We start from the raw sequence: 21325 nt of genomic DNA, 5'->3' as shown, positions 1-21325 counted from the left end.
TAGATTATATAAAATTTATTTACGTTCGATTTTGCAGGAAGATATAAGCTTATAGATACACATACGAATAGTATGAACTGTAAACGTATAGCTATGCCCTGTTTTTATTTGTTTAACGCCTTTATTCGCGATATCACGACTTTTGATTTGCGTTATAACGCCTTTATTCGCGTTACTACGCCTTTTGATTCGAGTAATAACGCCTTTTGATTCGCGTAATTTTGCCTTTTTATTCGCGCTATAATGCCTATATTTGCGAAACTTTGCCTTTATTTGCGTTGCTACGCCCTTTTTCGTGTTATTACGCCTTTTGATTCGCGTAATAACGCCTTTATTTGCGTAATAACGCCTTTGCACTCCTATTTTTTTTTATTTCGCACAACAAGGCTTTCGTACACAATTCGTAAATGTCACTAACAAAGTGATTCTGGAAAATTTTATCTCGCATGGGTTTATCTCACATTCCATGTGCAACACTTCTTTACGTATTTTTACACATACGCGATATGTTAACATCAATTAAACTTTATTGGTATCATCCGGTATGGAATTATAGACTCTTTAAAAAATTTATTTTGAAATGCCCCTTTAGAGCAACTGGCAGAAAAAAACTGCCGTCTTACTAATATTTCAAAATCCACCTTCAAAAACATTATATTGTTTTAAGAATATAAGAAATCGAAATGACACTTCAAAATGTTCATATTTTAACATTATTGCTCTGAAAACAAACATTTCGCTTTTCGCCAACAGAAATACCTCTTTTTATTATACATGTACTATCTGGGTTTTTTTTTCTAGTATCAAATGATTGTACAAGACAATATCGCGACCTGTGCTCCGGAATGCACGGAATCAAGGATAGTATTAAACATATAGGGAGACAAATAACTGCTTTTGTCTTTATATTAATTTTGTAGTAATTCATTGCACTAAATATTATAATTGATTAATTATATCATATATATGATGACAAATTTATCGATTTAATCTTTAGCTTGAAATATTATAGGGGCATACTTAATCTGTGGTCACTGTCATATACAGGAAACATTTACAATATCCATATTATAGAGCCCTACAAGTTAATGTTAGACATACTTACATTGAGTCTGACACTTTGGCAGATATAGGTACATTTCATTATGATTAATTCTTGACAAACATGTTTAGTGATTTAACCAGCTATAAAACACAAGATGAGGCATATTTCGCTTTAGAACGACAAAACATATACTCATACAAGTAGCTTATAAACTAGTTTTGACTGTACATGCTTGTGGAGATCCTTGTCGATCCTTGATTTCAGTTTGAATGTGTATCCGAATTTTCCGGACATGTATATTTTAAACTGTTTGTTTATTTCCTTGCGTAAATCCTTTAACAATGTGCTGAAGTGTTATTGCAATAGTGAAATGAACAGTTAATGTTTCCTTAGCACCATGTAACTTGGTTTAAATCCATGTATTTAACTCGAAATGTTAGAAATTGTTGTAAACACATTATACTAACGCCATGTTGTTTGCAATGCATTGTGGTATTTGTTTTTGGTAAGTGCAGTTGAACCTAATCGATACACTGTGGTATAGTTTCTACTTTAAACCAGTAGTATAAACTTTGCCGAGATGGCCACTTTTTCTTGTAAATCAGTCTTAAGACTGCAACCAATTTTACGGGTGATCAACCATTTCTTTGGGTGCACTTTGGTTGCAAGCAGACTATTTTTGGGATGCATTTACCTGCAATCATTTTCTGGGGTGATCAGTCTTTTTTGTGCATTTTGGTTGTGGTTGCAGATTTAGTATAAGTAGGCTGGGATCGCCGCTTTTCGGGAGTCATAAGTCAGAATTTGTAACGTAAAGCTACGCTCGGTTAAATTCTCAGTAGTCTTAATAAAATAAGTGACGCTAAAAGTAAGCGGGCTATTTTATTTAAATGGGCATTTTTATTCACTTTGAGTTCTGAGAAGCTGTTTCATTTATAATAGATATTTATACATATTTTATAATAATGTCAGTGATAAACATTTCTGCTATTTTTGTCACGGTTCACTGGTGCGCCATTTTGTTCTCGCGGGTATTTTTTACTGTGGAAAGCCGTTTATGCTGTTATAAAAACTAGAAGGTTGACAATTAGGAAAGCGTTGTAAATTATTTAAGTTTAAGGCAACAATTATTAAGAAAAATAGATATTTGTGATGCAAAGTAACTAACAATATTAATAACAAGTTCATTTGGTAATATATAATAATTCTTTAGAGAATTTCTCGTGTGTGAATTGCAAGATTACATTATCAATTGAATTTCTCTTGTGTGAATTGCAAGATTACATTATCAACTGAGTTTCTCTTGTGTGAATTGCATGATTGCATTATCAATTGAGTTTCTCTTGTGTGAATTGCATGATTACATTATCAATTGAATTTCTCTTGTGTGAATTGCATGATTGCAGTATCAATTGAGTTTCTCTTGTGAATTGCATGATTACATTATCAATTGAATTTCTCTTGTGTGAATTGCAAGATTACATTATCAACTGAGTTTCTCTTGTGTGAATTGCATGATTACATTATCAATTGAGTTTCTCTTGTGTGAATTGCATGATTACATTATTAATTGAATTTCTCTTGTATGAATTGCATAATTACATTATCAATCTGTGAAGAACATTAGGAATTGATTAAATGTGTTAGAAATATTTCATGTTTAACTGTTGATCTATAATCGTTGAGCTTTGTGCTTTATTAACCAATTACTTCATGAGCATTTTGTGAAAAATGGCTGTTTTCATTGAAAAGTCTCCCGTTACAAGTTTCAATTGCTATAAAACTAGGAAAATTGTTTAATACTAATCAAACTTGGCACAAATGTTGACTGGACCATTGCCTTTGTAACAATATGCTCAGGCTTAAATTTCCTGTTACCATGGCAACGAGGGACATCTCAAAATTGCCAAAAATCACTATTTTGAGTTGATTTTTTCCATCAAAATTGACTTCAAAGTGCTGCAATATCTCAATGGATTAAGATAGAGTCAAATGCTTTTCAGCGTTGGTTACACATTACCTTATTATCGATCTTGGGTCATTTTTACCCTCTCACAAGTCCAAAATTTTCTTGGCGATGAGGGCTGCCGCCCCCTTCAAACCATCCAAACAGAAGGGGTCACATCCCCCTTCTCGTAACCCCCTGATGTATTTTTTGGATAGGGGGCCGCGCCGAAAAAAGTGGTCACTTTTTTAAACAACACTTCTCAAACAAAAACAAGTGCTGGGGGGCAAAATAAGGCATTTTTTTCACCATTTGAGACAACAAAAGGGGGGGGAGTTGAAAAAGACGTTAATAGGCGTGTATATCGGGTAATGGGTTAAAAGTTATAAACTTTACAACGACTTTCTCATTTGTGATGTTTTACTATTAATAATAGGTATAGTTTAATATAACTCAGTATATATTCAACATTGTCAGCAGCAGTAGTGTCACATGTCCAAATCGTGACATACTTTAATAATTTTTATTATCAAGACGACGTAGTATTTATTCGACTTTGTTAGCAAATTCACGTGCCCAGATTGTGACATATTGAATTAGGCGTTATAACCAAGTATATGAAGTCAGCAGAGACAGACAACAATGTTACATGTCTAGATTGTAACAATATGAAGCAAGCCGTTGGAACTTAAACATATGACTCACGAAATGTGCACTACTGCGATTTAAATGACGTCACTCTTCTTGCGTAAACACATGTTAACACGGAAATGCTTTTTATCGTGTATTATTGAAGTTTTTCTACGAATTTTGAGGAAAGTTTATAAGATGGGGGAAGAGTTTGACGTAAGTATCTATAAGTATCTATAAAGTATATTTTAATAGAATTTATTAAAGGGATACTTAGACAAATGAATGACAAAAATAGTAAATTGATGTTATTTACTCAAATCATGCTTAAATGTCATTCTCTAAATACCAAGCATGAATTTCTGTACAATTACTATATAGTTTGGGTTTGAAGCGTAGTTATAATTTCATATATTGAACAAAATAAGAACGCCGACAGAGTCACCGAGCAGTTTTAAAACAAATCATATAACTGGAAAACCCTCTGGAAATTACAATTACATATATTTTGGATATTGTTAGATTAAAATAAGTATTAGTCATTCATTTAACAGACACTTAAGTAACGTTTTCATAGTTCTCTATAACAGCTATTTTGAAGTCTAAATGCTATAACGTGACCCACGGTTGTCAAGCTGGGAAACCACCATTTTATTTTTTATAAAGAGAAAAGTTTTTGCTGCTTAGTGTTTTCATTTCGAGGACATTTATAGAATATTGAAATAAAAATTTAAATCGTAGGAATGAAAATTTTGCCTGTGTCTCCCAACACTAAAGAATTAAAAAGCATTAACTAGTACCACATGTTACCTATTCAGGTGATTTCATGATTTTTTTACCGTAATTATAAAGATCGTTGCTTTAAAAAGGTTCAAATACGCTGTTTTCACCTCTATCTTCAAGATAAATTACGCTCAATCTGTCTGGTTGAGTTCATTTGACTATATATTTAAAAAGATTGACAATTATAATGGCCATTGAACAATAGTAGATTATGAAAATTGCCAAGGATAAAATATGATAAATTGCCTGAAATATAAAAGGCCTGCCCCACTCTTTTTATAAACGGAGCATTAACGACATATTCCGAAGGATATCTATAGAATTTATTGTGATTCATGTGGGTATCGACAATTAACTATAATTTAAAATTGAAACCTATTATGGAAAAATCAGTCGTACCCCTTGTTCTCTGTCCGAATTTGATTTCCGTCATTAGAATATAGACTGCCTCATTAAAACGTTATTTATTAGCTAAATAAGATAACATCAGAAAAGCTATGTGTGCTTATGTTAAAACCAAAAAAAATGCACAAAAGCAAGACTAAAATTTCCCCATTGCTGAATAGACGAATTCATATCTACTAGACGCCTCGCGCAACATTGTATTGATTGTAAATGCGATTCCGCGCAGAGATAATGTATGAAAAGAAACTTGACCCTGTTTGATACTGCTTCTTTTACAATATCCGTGCGTTGGCAAGTCAAACATGATTACAATTTCAATAACTAGTATTTTTCTTCTACTCCTTATATTCATTTCGTTTCATTCAAAAGTTAGTTTCTATTTTGCTGTAATGATTTCATCCCGTGAAATATCGATTATTAATAGTAAAATGAAAACGATTTAGATTATACAACATTTATTTACGTTCGATTTTGCAGGAAGGTATAAGCTTATAGATACACTATCGAATCTGTTTCTGGAACCAATCAATACTGAATTAGTGTAAAGTTTCTTGCTCAAGGATACAACGACTTGCCCCTAACAGGTTCTAACTCACACGGCTAGGTGTCATTAGATTAATAATCCGACGTGCCATGCCGCCACAATAAATTAAATGTGCTTTGTGTGTGTGTTTGAGTTTGTTTACCCTCGCCACCGGAAAGAGACCATATGGGCGAGCAGAAAAATGTGCTTAACTATTGAAAGTCCATTTATATATCAACAGAATGTACATTTCTATGAACTGTTAACGTATAGCTATGCCCTGTTTATTAAGTTATTTTTATGGTGGCTGATTTGGAACACTTTTGTGCGTCGTGTTGTCGCTAGCGACAGAACGACAAAACACCTAATGCGCAACGTTTGACTTTCGTTTTTCCATCCTGTAGCTAACGATGCACGCCAAACGGCGCGTTGTCGTGCGGCGTGATGTCGCGATGTCACATATGACTCGGCTCCAATCGAAGGAATGTTTATTTTTAAATCTATATGCCAAGCGACAGGGCGACATCGCCACAACGGGCCGCACGAAAACGCGCCGTTTGGTGTGCTTCGCTAGCGACAGTACGACTAGACGACAGTGCGACAACGCACAGGTTGGCGCGTTTCGCTAGCGACTAGACGAAAAGGCGTTAACGATATATGTAGTAGCTATAGACAATGCGACACGTAAAGTGAACCACACAGCCACCATTTATTCTAAATAATCTAAATTGCAATATAATAATTATATAATTGATGCATTATCAATAGTTGCAATCACAACATTTATAAAACGACTGTATCGAAAAGCCAGACAAACTAATTCACCGTATTATTGGGCACGTTTTCGAACCTTAAGAAACCAAATTATATCAAAAATTCGAGAAGCAGAAAACAACATATCGACAATCTAGCCCAAAAATTACAACATGAAAACAGGAACTCAAAGAGTTGGTGGTCTAATCTTAAATCCTTTATTAAACCGTCTTATTCTAACTCAATACCCCCCTTTACCACTAATAATGAAGAATCTTTGATACATGCCAATATAAGGTGACTTAGTGACTTATAGGTCCATTGGACTGGATGTAAATACAGTTACTATGAATTCACATGTATCACATCATTGATTTTATACGTGTCACTATAGTAAATAAATTTCTTTTCTTTTCTTATCTTATCTTATCTAATCTTATCTCATATTTTATATTATATTATCTTATATGTGTGTCATATGTTCAATTATCTACAGATACATGTATGTCCTGTATAATTACCTAATAACCTGTATTATATTCTAATTATGTGAATGTCGTTCCTAATCACGCTATAGGTAATAAACTATAGGTAAAAGATTTGGTTCGGAAAAAAACCTAAGGTATAAGTTACTCACATTAGGGTGCAAGTATTTCGATTAAAAAATCAGACTTTGGTCTTAGGACGTATCCGTACAGAATTGAAAGAAAACCGTCATCTTGATGTCAACATTGTTCTTCCTTTCTTACATTACTAGGCCACTGATAGAAATTTATATGGTATTAAATTCACGTTATTACGCCTTTTGATTCGCGTAATTAGGCCCGTATTCGCGATATAACGCCTTTTTATTCGCGTTTTTATGCCTTTTGTTTTTGCGTAATAAAGGCGTAATTATTATGCTTTTTGATTAGCGTTTTAACGCCTTTATTCGCGATATTACGCCTTTTGATTTGCGTTATAACGCCTTTATTCGCGTTACTACGCCTTTTGATTCGAGTAATAACGCCTTTTGATTCGCGTAATTATGCCTTTTTATTCGCGCTATAATGCCTATATTCGCGTTACTTTGCCTTTATTTGCGTTGCTTCGCCTTTTTTTCGCGTTATTACGCCTTTTGATTCGCGTAATAACACCTTTATTCGCGTTATAACGCCTTTGTATTCCTATTTTTTTATTTGACACTACAAGGCTTTCGTACACAATTCGTAAATGTCACTAACAAAGTGATTCTGGAAAATTTTATCTCGCATGGGCTTATCTCACACTTCACGTGCAACACTTCTATACGAATTTTTACACATACGCGATATGTTAACATCAATTAAACTTTATTGGTATCATCCGGTATGGAATTAGACTCTTTAAAATTCTAATTTTGAAATGCCCCCTTTAAAGCAGCTGGCAGAAAAATTGCCGTCTTACTAATATTTCAAAATCCACCTTAAAAAACATTACATGTATATAGTTTGAAGAATATAAGAAATCGAAATGTTCATATTTTAACATTATTGCTCTGAAAACAAACAGTTCGCTTTCCGCCAACGGAAATACCTTCTTTCATTATACTATCTGTTTTTTTTCTAGTATCACGTGATTGTACAGGACAATATTGCGACCTGTGCTCCGGAATGCACGGAATCAAGGATCGTATTAAACATATAGGGAGACAAATAACTGCTTTTGTCTTTATATTAATTTTGTAGTAATTCATTGCACTAAATATTATAATTGATTAATTATACCATATATATGATGACCAATTTATCGATTTAATCTTTAGCTTGAAATATTATAGGGGCACATTTAATCTGTGGTCACTGCCATATACAGGAAACATTTACAATATCCATATTATAGAGCCCTACAAGTTAATGTTAGACATACTTACATTGAGTCTGACACTTTGGCAGATATAGGTACATTTCATTATGATTAATTCTTTTTTTTTTTTTCATTTATTTTATTTTTCAAAAACATATAAACACAATCATTCACATTTACATAGAAACTCCACACAGAAAAAAAAGTAAAAACAAAACTTTCAAAAAATTCAGAAAGAAAAAGAATAAATCTACTTAAAAAACTATCATTCTTACACTAAACAAAAAAACACACACACACACACGCGCGCGCGCGCGCGCGCTCATACACACACACACACACACACACAAGACAGGGGAAAAAAAGACAAGTGAATCAGTTTCATTAAATTTTTTACGTTTTATGGTTTATACGTTTAATTTACATAATATTATTGTTTTAGTCATCAGTATTGTTTGTTAAAGTGTTAGATAATTTACTCCATTTTTGTTTGTACGATTCAATTTTATCATTTGACAGTGCAATTGCTTCTTCAATCTGTATCCTTAACAGCAAAAAGTTTTAAAAATATCAAAAGTGGGCTTTCTTCCTTGATATTTCATTTTAAAAATGTAATATTTCATTAGAATAATGATATAATTTACTACATTACTATTTATATTGGTTGTAAGCTCTCCAAAAAACACTGTTTCTTTACTGTATGAAAAATGAAGATTAATGGATAAGAGAAAGGAATGCAAGTTTGACCATAAATTTTGCACAATATTACATTCCAAAATAGATGATGAAGTGTTTCTAAACTACTGCAGCAAAATCACACAAATTTGAATTGCATAGATTATATTTGAAAAGCATAGTGTTTGTTGCAGTAAGTCTATGGATGAACTTATACTGAAAATTTCTTAATGTCACATCTATAGTACATTGTAGTGGTACAGTATATATCTTAATCCAATTCAATTCTATATCTATTTCTTTTTCCCATTGCTCTTCATTTTTATTTTTTACCTTCTCATCATTTTCAAGTTGGATATTATATAAAAGTTTATTTATTGTTTTGGATTTTTGAATTTTATTGAGAAGCGTATCTTGTTCTTTCGTATAAGTTGTGTTATTTTTTAGTTTCTCAAGGTATTGTTTTGGTATATCGTTTATTAGCATAAAGTATCTTAGATAATCAGCATTTTCTATTCCGTAAATTTCTTTAAAATCATCATATTTATAAAAGGCTTTTCTCCTATAATCATAAAGATGTTCTATATAAAGTATGCCTTTATCATGCCATGTTTTATAATAAACCAGTTTGTTGTCAATTTTAATGCTAGAATTATTCCATACTATGTCTTTAACATTATCTTTGTTTTTATTGTGCTCATGCAGAATGTGAAACCAAGACGAAAGAACATTATTCATGAACGAATTATGTGGATATAAATTATTGATATCATTTTTTGAAAGATTACATTGGAAGATAAAATCATTTCCATTTTGCTTTATCTTGTGTTTTACAAAAAGTTTCCATGAACTCTCATTATTTTTGTTTATATACCTTTTTACCCAGCTTGCTTTTACTGCATTAAGATAAAATGTAATGTATATCATTTTTAGTCCACCATTTTTTATATTAAGTTTTAAAGTTTTGCGTTTTATTTTTTCTGGTTTTCCTGCCCATAGAAAGTGAAACATCGCTTTAGTTATTTCTTTCATCTTATCATTGGATGGGTTTGCTAAAACTGAAAAAGGATATATTAATTTTGGCAATGCAAAAGTTTTTTTATCACTATTACTTTTCCCATTAACGTAAGCTTTCTGTGTTGCCACTGCTTTAAGCAATTGAAAAAATCTTGAAGTTTAGGTTCTAAATTTATGTTTGTATTTTTCTTGTAATCTGACGAAAATAAAAAGCCTAATGTTTTTGCTGAATCAAATGTCCACTTAAATTTTCTATCTTTACAATATTCTATGTTAGTATCTTTAAATGACCCGACTCGTAATATTGTTGATTTCTTTGAATTAAGGTTTAAACCGGAAATTTTACTAAATTCTGTTATCACATAGACAAGTTTTTCGAAAGACTTAACTGAACCATCGTTTACGAAAGTTGCATCATCTGCAAAGAAGGATTGTTTTATTTCTTTGTCCTCAACTTTTATTCCTTTTATTTCACTATCTTTTTCTATGTAATTGGATAAAATTTCTAAACAGACGATGAATAATGATGATGATAAAGGACATCCTTGTCGAACACCCCTTTCTATGGTAAAAGGTTCTGAGAAATGACCATTATTTACAAAAATACTTGAAATATCAGTGTAAAAAAGTTGGACCCATTGTATAAAACCTTTACCAAAATTGAACTTTTGAAGAGTGTTAAAGATAAACTGATGATTTAAACTATCAAATGCTTTTTCATAATCGGCAAAGAATAATAAACCTGGTTTGTTTTCTTTTTGAAGATATTCAATTATTTCAAAAATCATCCTTACGTTTTCACCAATGTAACGGTTTTTCATGAAACCTGTTTGATTGAAACTAATTATAGTTGGCAAAACTTTTTTGATGCTATTAGAAATAGTTTTTGTTGCTAATTTATAATCCACGTTAACCAAACTTATTGGTCTCCAATTTGATATGTTTGTAAGATCTTTTCTGGCTTTGGTATAAGAGATATAATTCCTTGTCATTGAAAAGTTGTTAGTTTTGATATTTGAAAAGAGTTATTTATCGAATCAAGAAAATATTTTTGATGCTATTCCAAAATGTGTTATAAAATTCATCGGTTAAACCATCAGATCCTGGACTTTGGTTGTTTTTCATGTCTAATTAAGCTATTTTCTATTCATATTCATTTAATATTCCTTCACATATGCTATTTTCTTCTTCATTTAATGATTTAATGTCTGTATTAAAAAAATTTAGATTTGATTTTTGTGGGGCTCTGTATTTGTATAAATTTTCAAAAAATGATTTTTCTTCTTTTAATATTAGTTTTGCGTCTGTAATTTCATTATTTTGTATTTTTAACTTGTGTACAATTTTTTTCTCTGCATGCTTCTTTTCTTAGTTAGAAAAGTATTTACTATTTTTTTCATTTTGTTCTATGTGAATAGCACGTGCTCTCAAAATCGAGCCATTAACACGGTATTCATAAATTTGTTCAAGTTCTTGCTTTTTAGATATCATTTCTTTATGTAATTTATTTTCATTGTTTTGTTCATTATTGCTAGTAGTTAGTATTTTTTCTTCTAATTGTTTTATTTCTTTCATCAAATTTAACTCATTTTCTTTTTCTTTCTTTTTCTTTTGACTTGCATATCGAATTGTTTCATTTCTTATTGCTCCCTTTATAACCTCCCAGAGAGTATTTGGATTGCATGCTATATTTATTTCTGCTTTTGAGATTATAGTTGCTTTTATTTGACTTTGGTACTTTTCATCTAGTAATAAAGAATTGTTCAATTTAAAATAAATTATGATTAATTCTTGACAAACATGTGTAGTGATATAACCAGCCATAAAACACAAGATGAGGCATATTTCGCTTTAGAACGACAAAACATATACTCATACAAGTAGCTTATAAACTAGTTTTGCCTGTACATGCTTGTGGAGATCCTTGTTGTTCCTTGATTTCAGTTTGAATGTGTATCCGAATTTTCCGGACATGTATATTTTAAACTGTTTGTTTATTTCCTTGCGTAAATCCTTTAACATTGCGCTGAAGTGTTATTGCAATAGTGAATTGAACATATTATGTTTCCTTAGCACCACATAACTTGGTTTAAATCCATGTATTTAACTCGAAATGTGAGAAATTGTTGTAAACACATTTCACTAACTTTACATGGACGCCATGATTTGTGCAATGCATTGTGGTATTTGTTTTTGGTTGAACCTAATCGATAATTTAAACCTGTCACTGTATAGTTTCTACTTTAAACCAGTAGTATAAACTTTGCCGAGATGGCCACTTTTTTCTTGTAAATCAGTCTCTGTACATAAATTCTCTAAGACTGCAAGTGATAAACCATTTATTTGGGTGCACTTTGGTTACAAGCAGACTATTTCAGTCATTGTTTGAAGTGCATTTTGGTTGTGGTTTCAGATTTAGTATAAGTAGGCTTGGATTGCCGCTTTTCGGGAGTCATGAGAACGTAAAGCTGTATTTTTGGATGGGGTCCGCGACGATAAAGTGGTCTCTTTTTTAAACAAGAACAAGTGCTGGGGCCCAAATAAGTCATTTTTCATTATTTTAGACAACAAAGGGGGGGGGTGAAAAAGGTGTTAAAAGGCGTGAAGATCGGGTAATGGGTTAAAAGTTATAAACTTAACAACGACTTTCTCCTTTGTGATGTTTTACTATTAATAATAGGTATAGTTTAATATAACACAGTATATATTCAACATTGTCAGCAGCAGTAGTGTCACATGTCCAAATCGTGACATACTTTAATAATTTTTATAATCAATACATAGTATTTATTCGACTAAGTTAGCAAATTCACGTGCCCAGATTGTGACATATTGCATTAGGAGTTATAACCAAGTATATAAAGTAAGCGAAGACAACAATGCTACATGTCTAGATTGTTACAATATGAAACAGTATAAATGAAACTTTAACATATGACGCACGACGCGATGACACGCCAATAAATATGCACTACAGCGATTTAAATGACGTCACCCTTCTTGCGTGACACATGTTAACACGGAAATGCTTCTTATCGTGTGTAATTGAAGTTTTTAAAGTTTACACGTCGGAATTTTGAGGAAAGTTTATATGATGGAGGAGGAGTTTGACATAAGTATCTATAAGTATCTATAAAGTATATTTGTATAGAATTTATTAAAGGGATACTTACACAAATGAATGATAAAAACAGTAAATTGATGTTATTTACTCAAATCATGCTAAAATGTCATTCTCTAAAGCCCTAGCATGAATTTCAGTATAAATACTATATATTTTGGGTTTGAAGCGTAATTATAATTTCATATATTGAACGAAATCAAGACGCCGACAGTGTCACCGAGAAGTTTTAAAACAAATCATATAACTGAAAAACCCTCTGGAAATTACAATTACAGATATTCTGGATATTGTTAGATTAAAATAAGTATTAGTCATTCATTTGACAGATACTTTAACGTTTTTTATAGTTCTCTATAACAGCTATTTTGAAGTCTAAATAATATAACCTGACCCACGTGGGTCTAGTTGGGAAACCACCATTTTATTTTTTAAGAGAAAAGTTTTGTTCCTCTGACTGCCTAGTGTTTTTATTTCGAGGACATTTATAGAATATTGAAAGAAAAATTCAAATCGTAGAAATGAAAATTTTGCCTGTGTCTCCTAACACTAAAGAATTAAAAAGCATTAACTAGTACCATATGTTACCTATTCAGGTGATATCATGATTTTTTACCGTTACAATAAAGATCGTTGCTTTAATAAGGTTCAAATACGCTGTTTTTACCTCTATCTTCAAGGAACATTACGCTTAATCAGTCTGATTGAGTTCATTTGGCTATATATTTAAAAAGATTGACAATTATAATGACCATTGAACAAAAGTTGATTATGAAAATTGGCAATGATAAAATATGATAAATTGCCTGAAATATCAAAAGGCCTACCCACTCTTTTTATAAACGGAGCATTAACGAGATATTCCGAAGGTTATCTATAGCATTTATTGTGATTCACGTGGGTTAGTGATTATTCACATGGATTATTATCTATAATTTAAAATTGAAACCTATTATGGAAAAATTTCAAGTTGTTTTGACTTTGACCTTTTTGTCACGGGTTCACTCAGTCGGTAGAGATATATATAATCTGCCGCAGCTGATAAGCTGTCCGCGAAAACAACATTTATAATAATTGATGGACAATCATGGGTCCTTTGGAATGGGTTGGAAACTGTGAAGTAAAAAGATATATCAAAGATATATAACAATATTTATTGAAAAGTTTACAATGTACGTCTATATATAATAAACTGTTAATGGTGAATGCAATGAAGCATTGCATTCGTGTACAATATAATAACAAAGTACATGTATACAAAATATGAAATGATAACATGAACGATTCCTTTTACAAAGTTGAGCTTTAAAATACTTATTAAGATCAGAGTTTAATACAAATTACTTATACTTATTACTAGAGTGAAATGCACAACAAAAATGTATCACTAACCTGTGAAGTAAAAAGATATATCAAAGATATATAACAATATTTATTGAAAAGTTTACAATGTACGTCTATATATAATAAACTGTTAATGGTGAATGCAATGAAGCATTGCATTCGTGTACAATGTAAACGGGTCACAGGTTAGATAGAAAGCGACTTATTATTATGTAATAGGTTATGAAGAAAGAAAAAGTATAGATTGGAAAAGATAATTCGGCTACTGTATAGGTATACAGGAAAGGTTTATAGGACTGTTTTGACAATCGTAATAATAAGGGGAATAAAAAATAAAAACAACGCGCATGATGTATTCAATTATTTATCTATTTAATTTATTTATCAACTCAAACACATAACTCTTTTATTTTACAATTCGCCCTACGACACACTCCCCCTACTTTATAAATGGCGTCCCGACATTTCCGAACCTAAATATAAAAGGAATCAAAATATGATGATAGATGAGATGAAATGGCATATGAAATGAAAGTGACTTTGAAACATGAAAGTATTTAAATATATCAACGACATGGTACTACCTTATCGAGTTTGTCTGAAACAAAACGGTACTAGTAAGTATAATAATTGTACTTGAAGTAGGATCAGGATAGTGTCCTAACAAAATCACCAGCACATGTCCTGAAATGACAAATAAAAACAACAGGTATGATTAATGATAATTACAAGTGAAAAATGTCATCGGCACACACATACAATTGATGTTTTCTGGATCATCTGAAATGATTCAAAAATTTGCAAATTAATGGCACTAATACAATGTTTATTTCCTATCAATACCATCAAGATATGCCTCTGTATTACAACGTTTCTGAAAAAGAAAAATCAACATAATTGATTCAAAATAGAGAACAACAGATTTAAACAATCACACTTACATAAAGTATTCACTCATTTGAAAATCATGCTCACTAAATCATTCAAACAATATGAATCAAACAATACTACCATACATGTTTGTACATATCTTGAAATAGAGAGAAATAAGAATAAAGCCATGGTTCAATATCCATATCTATCAGGTGCTCTTGATGTGCGTTTCGGTCTTGAAGAAGGAAGGAGTCCTGGCGAGCCTGCAGATCGTCTCATAGGAATAACATACGGCCTTACAGTATTGTTTGCAACCTGATCTTCGGCAGGTGTGTCCGGGTCATCATCTGTTTCAATGGCATCCGTGGTTGACATGAAAGGCAAAAGGAGATTACGATGGAGCGTTCTTGTCTTCTTGTACCTTGCCCCTTCACGCTTCACTTGGTAGACAGGTATGTCATGGTTAGGCTGGCTAATGACGATATACGGGTCATGTTCCCATTTATCGGCCAGTTTCTGTTTGCCTCTGATGGAAACGTTCTTGACAAGAACTCGGTCTCCTGGTGCGATAACAGAACTTCGAGCTCTCTCATCATACTTTGCTTTGTTGAGCTGACCCGTCTTACTTGATATCAATCTAGCCTTTTCGTATGCTGTTTTGAGACGTTCATGTAGCTTAACCACGTACTCTGAATGTTTGCTGGCAGACAAAGTGTCTGTGGGTAAACCCAAGAAGGCATCAATGGCAAGTCTGGGATGTCTGCCGAACATCAGATAGTAAGGAGAGAACCCCGTACTCTCATGATGTGTGGCATTGTAGGCATGGACTAATGTAGGCACATGCGCTTTCCAATCAGCCTTTTGATTATCTTCAAGGGTCCCCAGCATCTTGAGCAACGTTTGGTTAAAGCGTTCGGTCATCCCGTTGCCCATGGCATGGTAAGGCGTGGTTCGACTCTTCTCGATACCGGCAAGTTGACAGAGTTCCTTGATTAGATGGGACTCGAAGTTCTGGCCCTGGTCGCTATGAATCCGTGCTGGAAAACCATAGTGAACTACAAAGTTCTCAAAGAGAACCTTTGCAGTGGTCTTTGCCGTCTGGTTCCTCGTAGGGTACGCCTGAGCATATCGACTAAAATGATCAGTGATGACCAGCACGTCTTCATAGCCTCCTTTTGATCTCTCAAGTGACAGAAAATCGATGCAGACTACTTCCATTGGGTATGATGACTGTATCGGGACGAGTTGTGCTTTAGCAGGTAGGTGTTTTCTTCTCAAACATCGTCCACATTTTCTCACCATACCAGCAATATAGGAGTCCATGCCAGGCCAATAAAACCTTTCTTTAATAAGAGATGTCGTCCTATCCCGACCTTGGTGGCCAAGGTCATCATGCAAAGCCTTGAAAATATCTTCCTTCAGGTTTTCTGGAAGGACGAGTTGCAACCTCTCTTCACCAAAGATTCGATGTCTTCTGTACAGGACTCCTTGCATCAGAATAAGATAATTCCAGTCGCGCACATAAGCATTAATCCCTGAAAATCTGCGTCCGTCCGGCTTAGTCGGAATCGAACCTTTCCTAAGGTGATCAATGATGTACGCGATTAGAATATCTTGATTCTGTGCCTTAATCCAGTCAGTATTAGAAAGGCAGTTCTGAAGAACGACATCAGCTGGAACATCTGAGGTGCTTATGTTGTTATCACTAGGGAGTTGGACGTTGTCTATGAAAGGTCCTGTATCAATTGTGGCAGCAAGACTTAATGCTTTAACAGTCTCCTGGGTAAGTGAATGTTGACGTCTCGATAAACCGTCTGCATCGGCATTCTGCAATCCACTTCTATAAGTTGGCGTGTAATCATAGTTAGCCAGAGCTGCAATCCATCTTTGACTTGTTGCATCCAGCTTGGCTGTGGTGTTGACATAAGTGAGAGGATTATTATCCGTCACAACCTCGAATTTCCCGCCATACAAATAGTCGTGAAACTTTTCAGTCACGGCCCATTTGAGAGCAAGAAATTCGAGCTTATGTGCAGGATAATTCCTCTCGGATGGCTTCAAGCTCCGACTGGCGTATGCTATCACTCGATCTTTTTCATCTTGCTTCTGATACAGCACAGCTCCAAGACCTACACTAGAAGCATCCGTGTGAACCTTGAATGGTTTACTGTAATCGGCATAGGCTAGAATCGGAGGACAGGTAAGTATCTCTTTCACTTTTTCAAAAGCAAGTTGGTGTTCATCTTCCCACTTAAATGGAGTTTTCTTTACAGGTTTCTTTTGATTTAACTTTTGTTTCTTTGTAGGATGACCGATTAGAAGATTGTTGAGTGGACGAACTATTGACGCGAAGCCTTTGATGAATCTCCGATAATATCCCGAGAATCCAAGGAATTGACGTACTTCTTTCACAGATTTTGGAGTTGGCCATGATTTTACTGCTTGTATCTTTTCAGGATCTGCTTGAATTCCATCTTTTGATATAACGTGTCCTAGATATGTTGTCTGTGTCTTAAAGAATTCGCATTTTGAAGGCTTGATTGTTAAATTGTATTCAGCTAATTTTCCAAAAACGGCATCTAATCTTTTGATGTGTGTTTCGACGTCTTTGCTAAAAATAATGATATCATCCAAGTAAATGAGGCAGTCGCGCAAATTCATATGGCCCATACAACGTTCCATCAGTCTTTGGAAAGTGGCAGGTGCATTACACAAGCCAAAGGGCATTCTGTTGCACTCATAGAATCCTAAACCACTTCCAACCTGAAATGCTGTCTTTTCCTTGTCCTCTTCTCGAACTTCGACCTGCCAGTAACCAGATTTGAGGTCCAGTTTAGAGAAATATTGAGAGCCTGAAAGTAACTGTAAGGTGTCTTCAATCCGCGGAATAGCATATGCATCCTTCTTAGTGCGTTGGTTAAGCTTTCGAAAATCGATGCAGAAACGAATCTTCCCATCCTTCTTTCGGACAATCACTACATTTGATGACCACGGACTATTTGATTCTCTAATAGTGTTGCTGTCTAACATCTCCTGTAGATGTTCTCTTACTTCGTTAAAAAGTGCTGGAGGTACACGGCGATATGGCTCTTTAAATGGGGTATTATCAGTTAGCTCTATAATATGCTTCACGGCTGAAGTGTGGCCTAAGGAAGTTGAAGACTTCGGAAAGATACAGTGCCATTTTCGAAACAGATCGAAAACCTTTTCTTTCTGTTCTGCTGTTAAATTGGTATCTTCTAGGTCTACATCAAAAGTATTTGTTGTTGAATTATGTTGAATGTCATCGTTTTCATTCATTATTTCTTCTTCTTTTTCAGGTGATGTCTGTTGCTGTATAGTTACAACGGATGGAGGTAAGTTCTTTTTATAATTCATGTTTTCTCTTTCAGATATATCTATGTTCCTCATATGTATTTCATTTTCTTTTTCAGGTTCTACAGATGTTTTGATGTCCTCATTTGATTTGTTATCAGTGAAAATCGGAGCCTCTCGAACGACATTTACTTCTTCAAGCTGACATATATTTGATTTTGCAGAAATCGTTATGGTCTTTGCTGATATATTACACAGTCGAACTGGAACTCGAGCTGTCTTTCCTACATTGTTTAATGTGACGACTCTGGGACAAACTGTTACTCTGTTCTCAAAGTCATTTTCCAGTGGTTCTGTAACAGCTGATAACGTGTTATGTTGCTTTCGGACAAATCCTATAACTGTTTTCGTTTCCATTGGGTGTAGTTTAATATCTTTTGTAGCTTTTACTACTCCAATTGAATTACTTGTTATAGCGTGGAAGGCTACATTCCAAGAATTAGGTAAGTTGGTGTTATCTTTAGGGTTTGTTTGTTGATATATTTCTCTTATCAAATTAGTGCCAATTACAAGTGGAACACGTTGATGGTAATCAGTGTCGGTAACAACAAGAGCCAAAATTGGAACAGCTATCTTGGTAAGCGATGGTACTTCGATGCATATTTCAATATAACCTAAGTACGGCAATCTTTCTCCGCTTGCACATCTAACATCTAATTCAAAGTCGTCCATGGAATGCAACTTTGGAATTGGTTTAAGGGATTTGTAGAATGTAGATGATATTGTTGTTACCATTGATCCAGTGTCTATCAGCCCTTTTGTCAACTTGTTATGTACAATAACTTCACTTTCATTGCTTGTTCCCACTATTCTATCAAAAATGTATTTTTCATGAAAGGGGTTTCTGTTCTTGTCTCCTGTTTCCCCCTCAACAGAGACATCATCTAGTTTAAATCTTTCTTCTCATCCTTTTTGTCCTTATTTTCTTTCAGCATTTCATTTGACGATGAGGATTCTTCTATGCTTTCTTTATAATTTCTCCTTTCCTATTGTGAATCTTTGTAATTCCGTTTGTTTTCGTCTATCATTATACCGGTACTCCTCACTGCTGCTGAAATCGTCATATCCCTCTATTCTCACCTCTCGAGTCATAACCAATCCCTTCTGCCTTGCACAGAGCGAAAGTATAGCTCTCATGACCCCAGGTTCTATGCAGACGCTCCATCCTCGATCCTTGTTGATCCTTTTAGTTCATTCAACTCTCCCGTTTCCTAAAATCCCTCCAGTTTCTTCAAAAAAGTTTGTCCATTTTCTCTTTGGAGTCTATCAACTTTCTGTTAATGGTTTGACTCATACTTTGATTTCATTCTTATTTGACACAACCAATCCTTTCTTGTTCTCTCCTTGGCGAATTTTCCAATTACTTCCTCTCCTCTCCTCTTATTCTAGCTTTCCGTCTTAAAATATCAAAACTATCCTCTGATTCGTATGATGTCCTTGTCGATAATTTTATCTTTTCTGATTTAAGTCCTCTCCAAAATCTTTCCTTTAGTTTTCTATCCTTTCTAGATCGTTCTATCTCTCCTCTTTCTAACGCCTGATTAAACAGTGTTTCGATTCTTACTCCCCATTCAGAACATGATTCACTTATTTGTTGTTTGGCAGAGTAAAATTCATGAATGATAGAGTCTCCACTTCTGATGTTACCGTATATATCTTCCATTTTAGAAACGATTTCTTTTGTAGTTGCTGCTGGTCTTAATGTTTGCAACACCCTTCTTGCTGTTGAAACTACGGATGATCTCACCGCCTGTGCCAAAACGTAATCTTGATATAATCCCGATTCTATTGCACTTTCCACTTCGAGTTTCCATTCTTCGAATTGTGTTCCATCAAAATGAGGTATTTGTGGTGTTCCTGATGATACACATGGCTTTCTTGTTGTGTTTCTATCTTTAAATAATGTCCCTTTATTTCTACAATCTCTACTCTTCATATGTATTCTTTCTTCTAAACTCATCATTTCCTGTCTTAAAAGTTCCATCCTTTCTTGTACATCTCTATCGATATCATTATCACTGTCTTCGCCTTCAAACTCATTATTTCTCATATCTATTTCCAATTCAATCTTCTTCAAACTCTCTATTCTTTCCATCATTTTCATTTCTTCTTCTCTTTGCTTTTCTCGTTTCATCATCATCAGTCTTTCCTTCTCTTTCAATTGCTTTCTTTCCTTTTCTCTTTCAAAGTACTTTCTTTCTTCACTTTCTCTTCTTGCAATTTCCTTCAATTCATTCTTTAATTTCTGCTCATATTCCTTCCGTAAATTCGTTTCGATATCATTCCTCAAACGTCTCTCTAGTGCCTCTTGTTCATCTTGTGCTCTCCTTCTCAATAACTTTTCTTCGTAGTATTCTATTTCCTTATCTAATAATTCTTCCTCTTTTAGTCTCTGTTCCGTATCCTTTTTCTCTCTTAACTGTCTATCTATTTCTCTTTCTTTCAACTGAAGCATCCTATCTCTTCCATCAGCTTTAACATTTTTCAAACTTTCTCTAAACCTTCTGTCATTATTGTCGTCTAAATCTCTTATGTGTTCCTCACCTGTTTTATCTGTAACTTTCCTCGATAATCTTGCTTTACTTAGCATACTTTCTATTGATTGATCCATGACACTTTTGTCAACCTCATTATGAACTACAGCTTGTGTTGTTCCATAAGTCCATAACTCTTTCCTTCCATCTTCCTTAAAATGCTTACTATTTTCCATTTCATTTGAGAAGCTTGAGTTACTTCTTATCTCATGTGGGTCGAATTAAAATTCATCTAAAGTAGTGAAAAGTACTTCATTCTGTTCCTCCTCATCTTTATCATTTCCAGCAAAATTCTCAGTACTTCCAATATTTCCTGTTTGACTTAATACTTTTCTTTGTGTATCAGCTTTCAGTTGTTCTCTCTGTTTTCTAATAATCTCTAACTCTTTTTCCATCAAATCAAATTCCAATTGTTCCTTTCTTTTCCTCTCCTCCTCTTCTCTAGCTGCTTCTCTTCTTCGTAACCTCATTTCTCTTT

General features: G+C 33.7%; 1 protein-coding gene across 1 annotated transcript; it reads right to left on the bottom strand.

Annotated features, from left to right (window-relative positions):
* Positions 1-19673: 19673 nt before the first annotated feature.
* On the bottom strand, positions 19674-21036 carry LOC132759729 (trichohyalin-like). Its single transcript, XM_060751548.1, has one exon. It carries the CDS (start codon positions 21021-21023, stop codon positions 19674-19676), a length of 1350 nt encoding a protein of 449 aa, XP_060607531.1. The 5' UTR covers positions 21024-21036.
* Positions 21037-21325: the final 289 nt, after the last annotated feature.

Source organism: Ruditapes philippinarum, unplaced genomic scaffold (genome assembly GCF_026571515.1).
Source record: "Ruditapes philippinarum isolate M1 unplaced genomic scaffold, ASM2657151v2 ctg5760_1_1_1_1, whole genome shotgun sequence".
Classification (NCBI taxonomy): Eukaryota; Metazoa; Mollusca; class Bivalvia; order Venerida; family Veneridae; genus Ruditapes; species Ruditapes philippinarum.
This window is presented reverse-complemented; position numbering and strand designations above follow the sequence as displayed.

Excerpts from the sequence above, each read along its gene's own strand:
- LOC132759729 (XM_060751548.1), bottom strand. The coding sequence starts at position 21,023 with ATGGAAAATAGTAAGCATTTTAAGGAAGATGGAAGGAAAGAGTTATGG.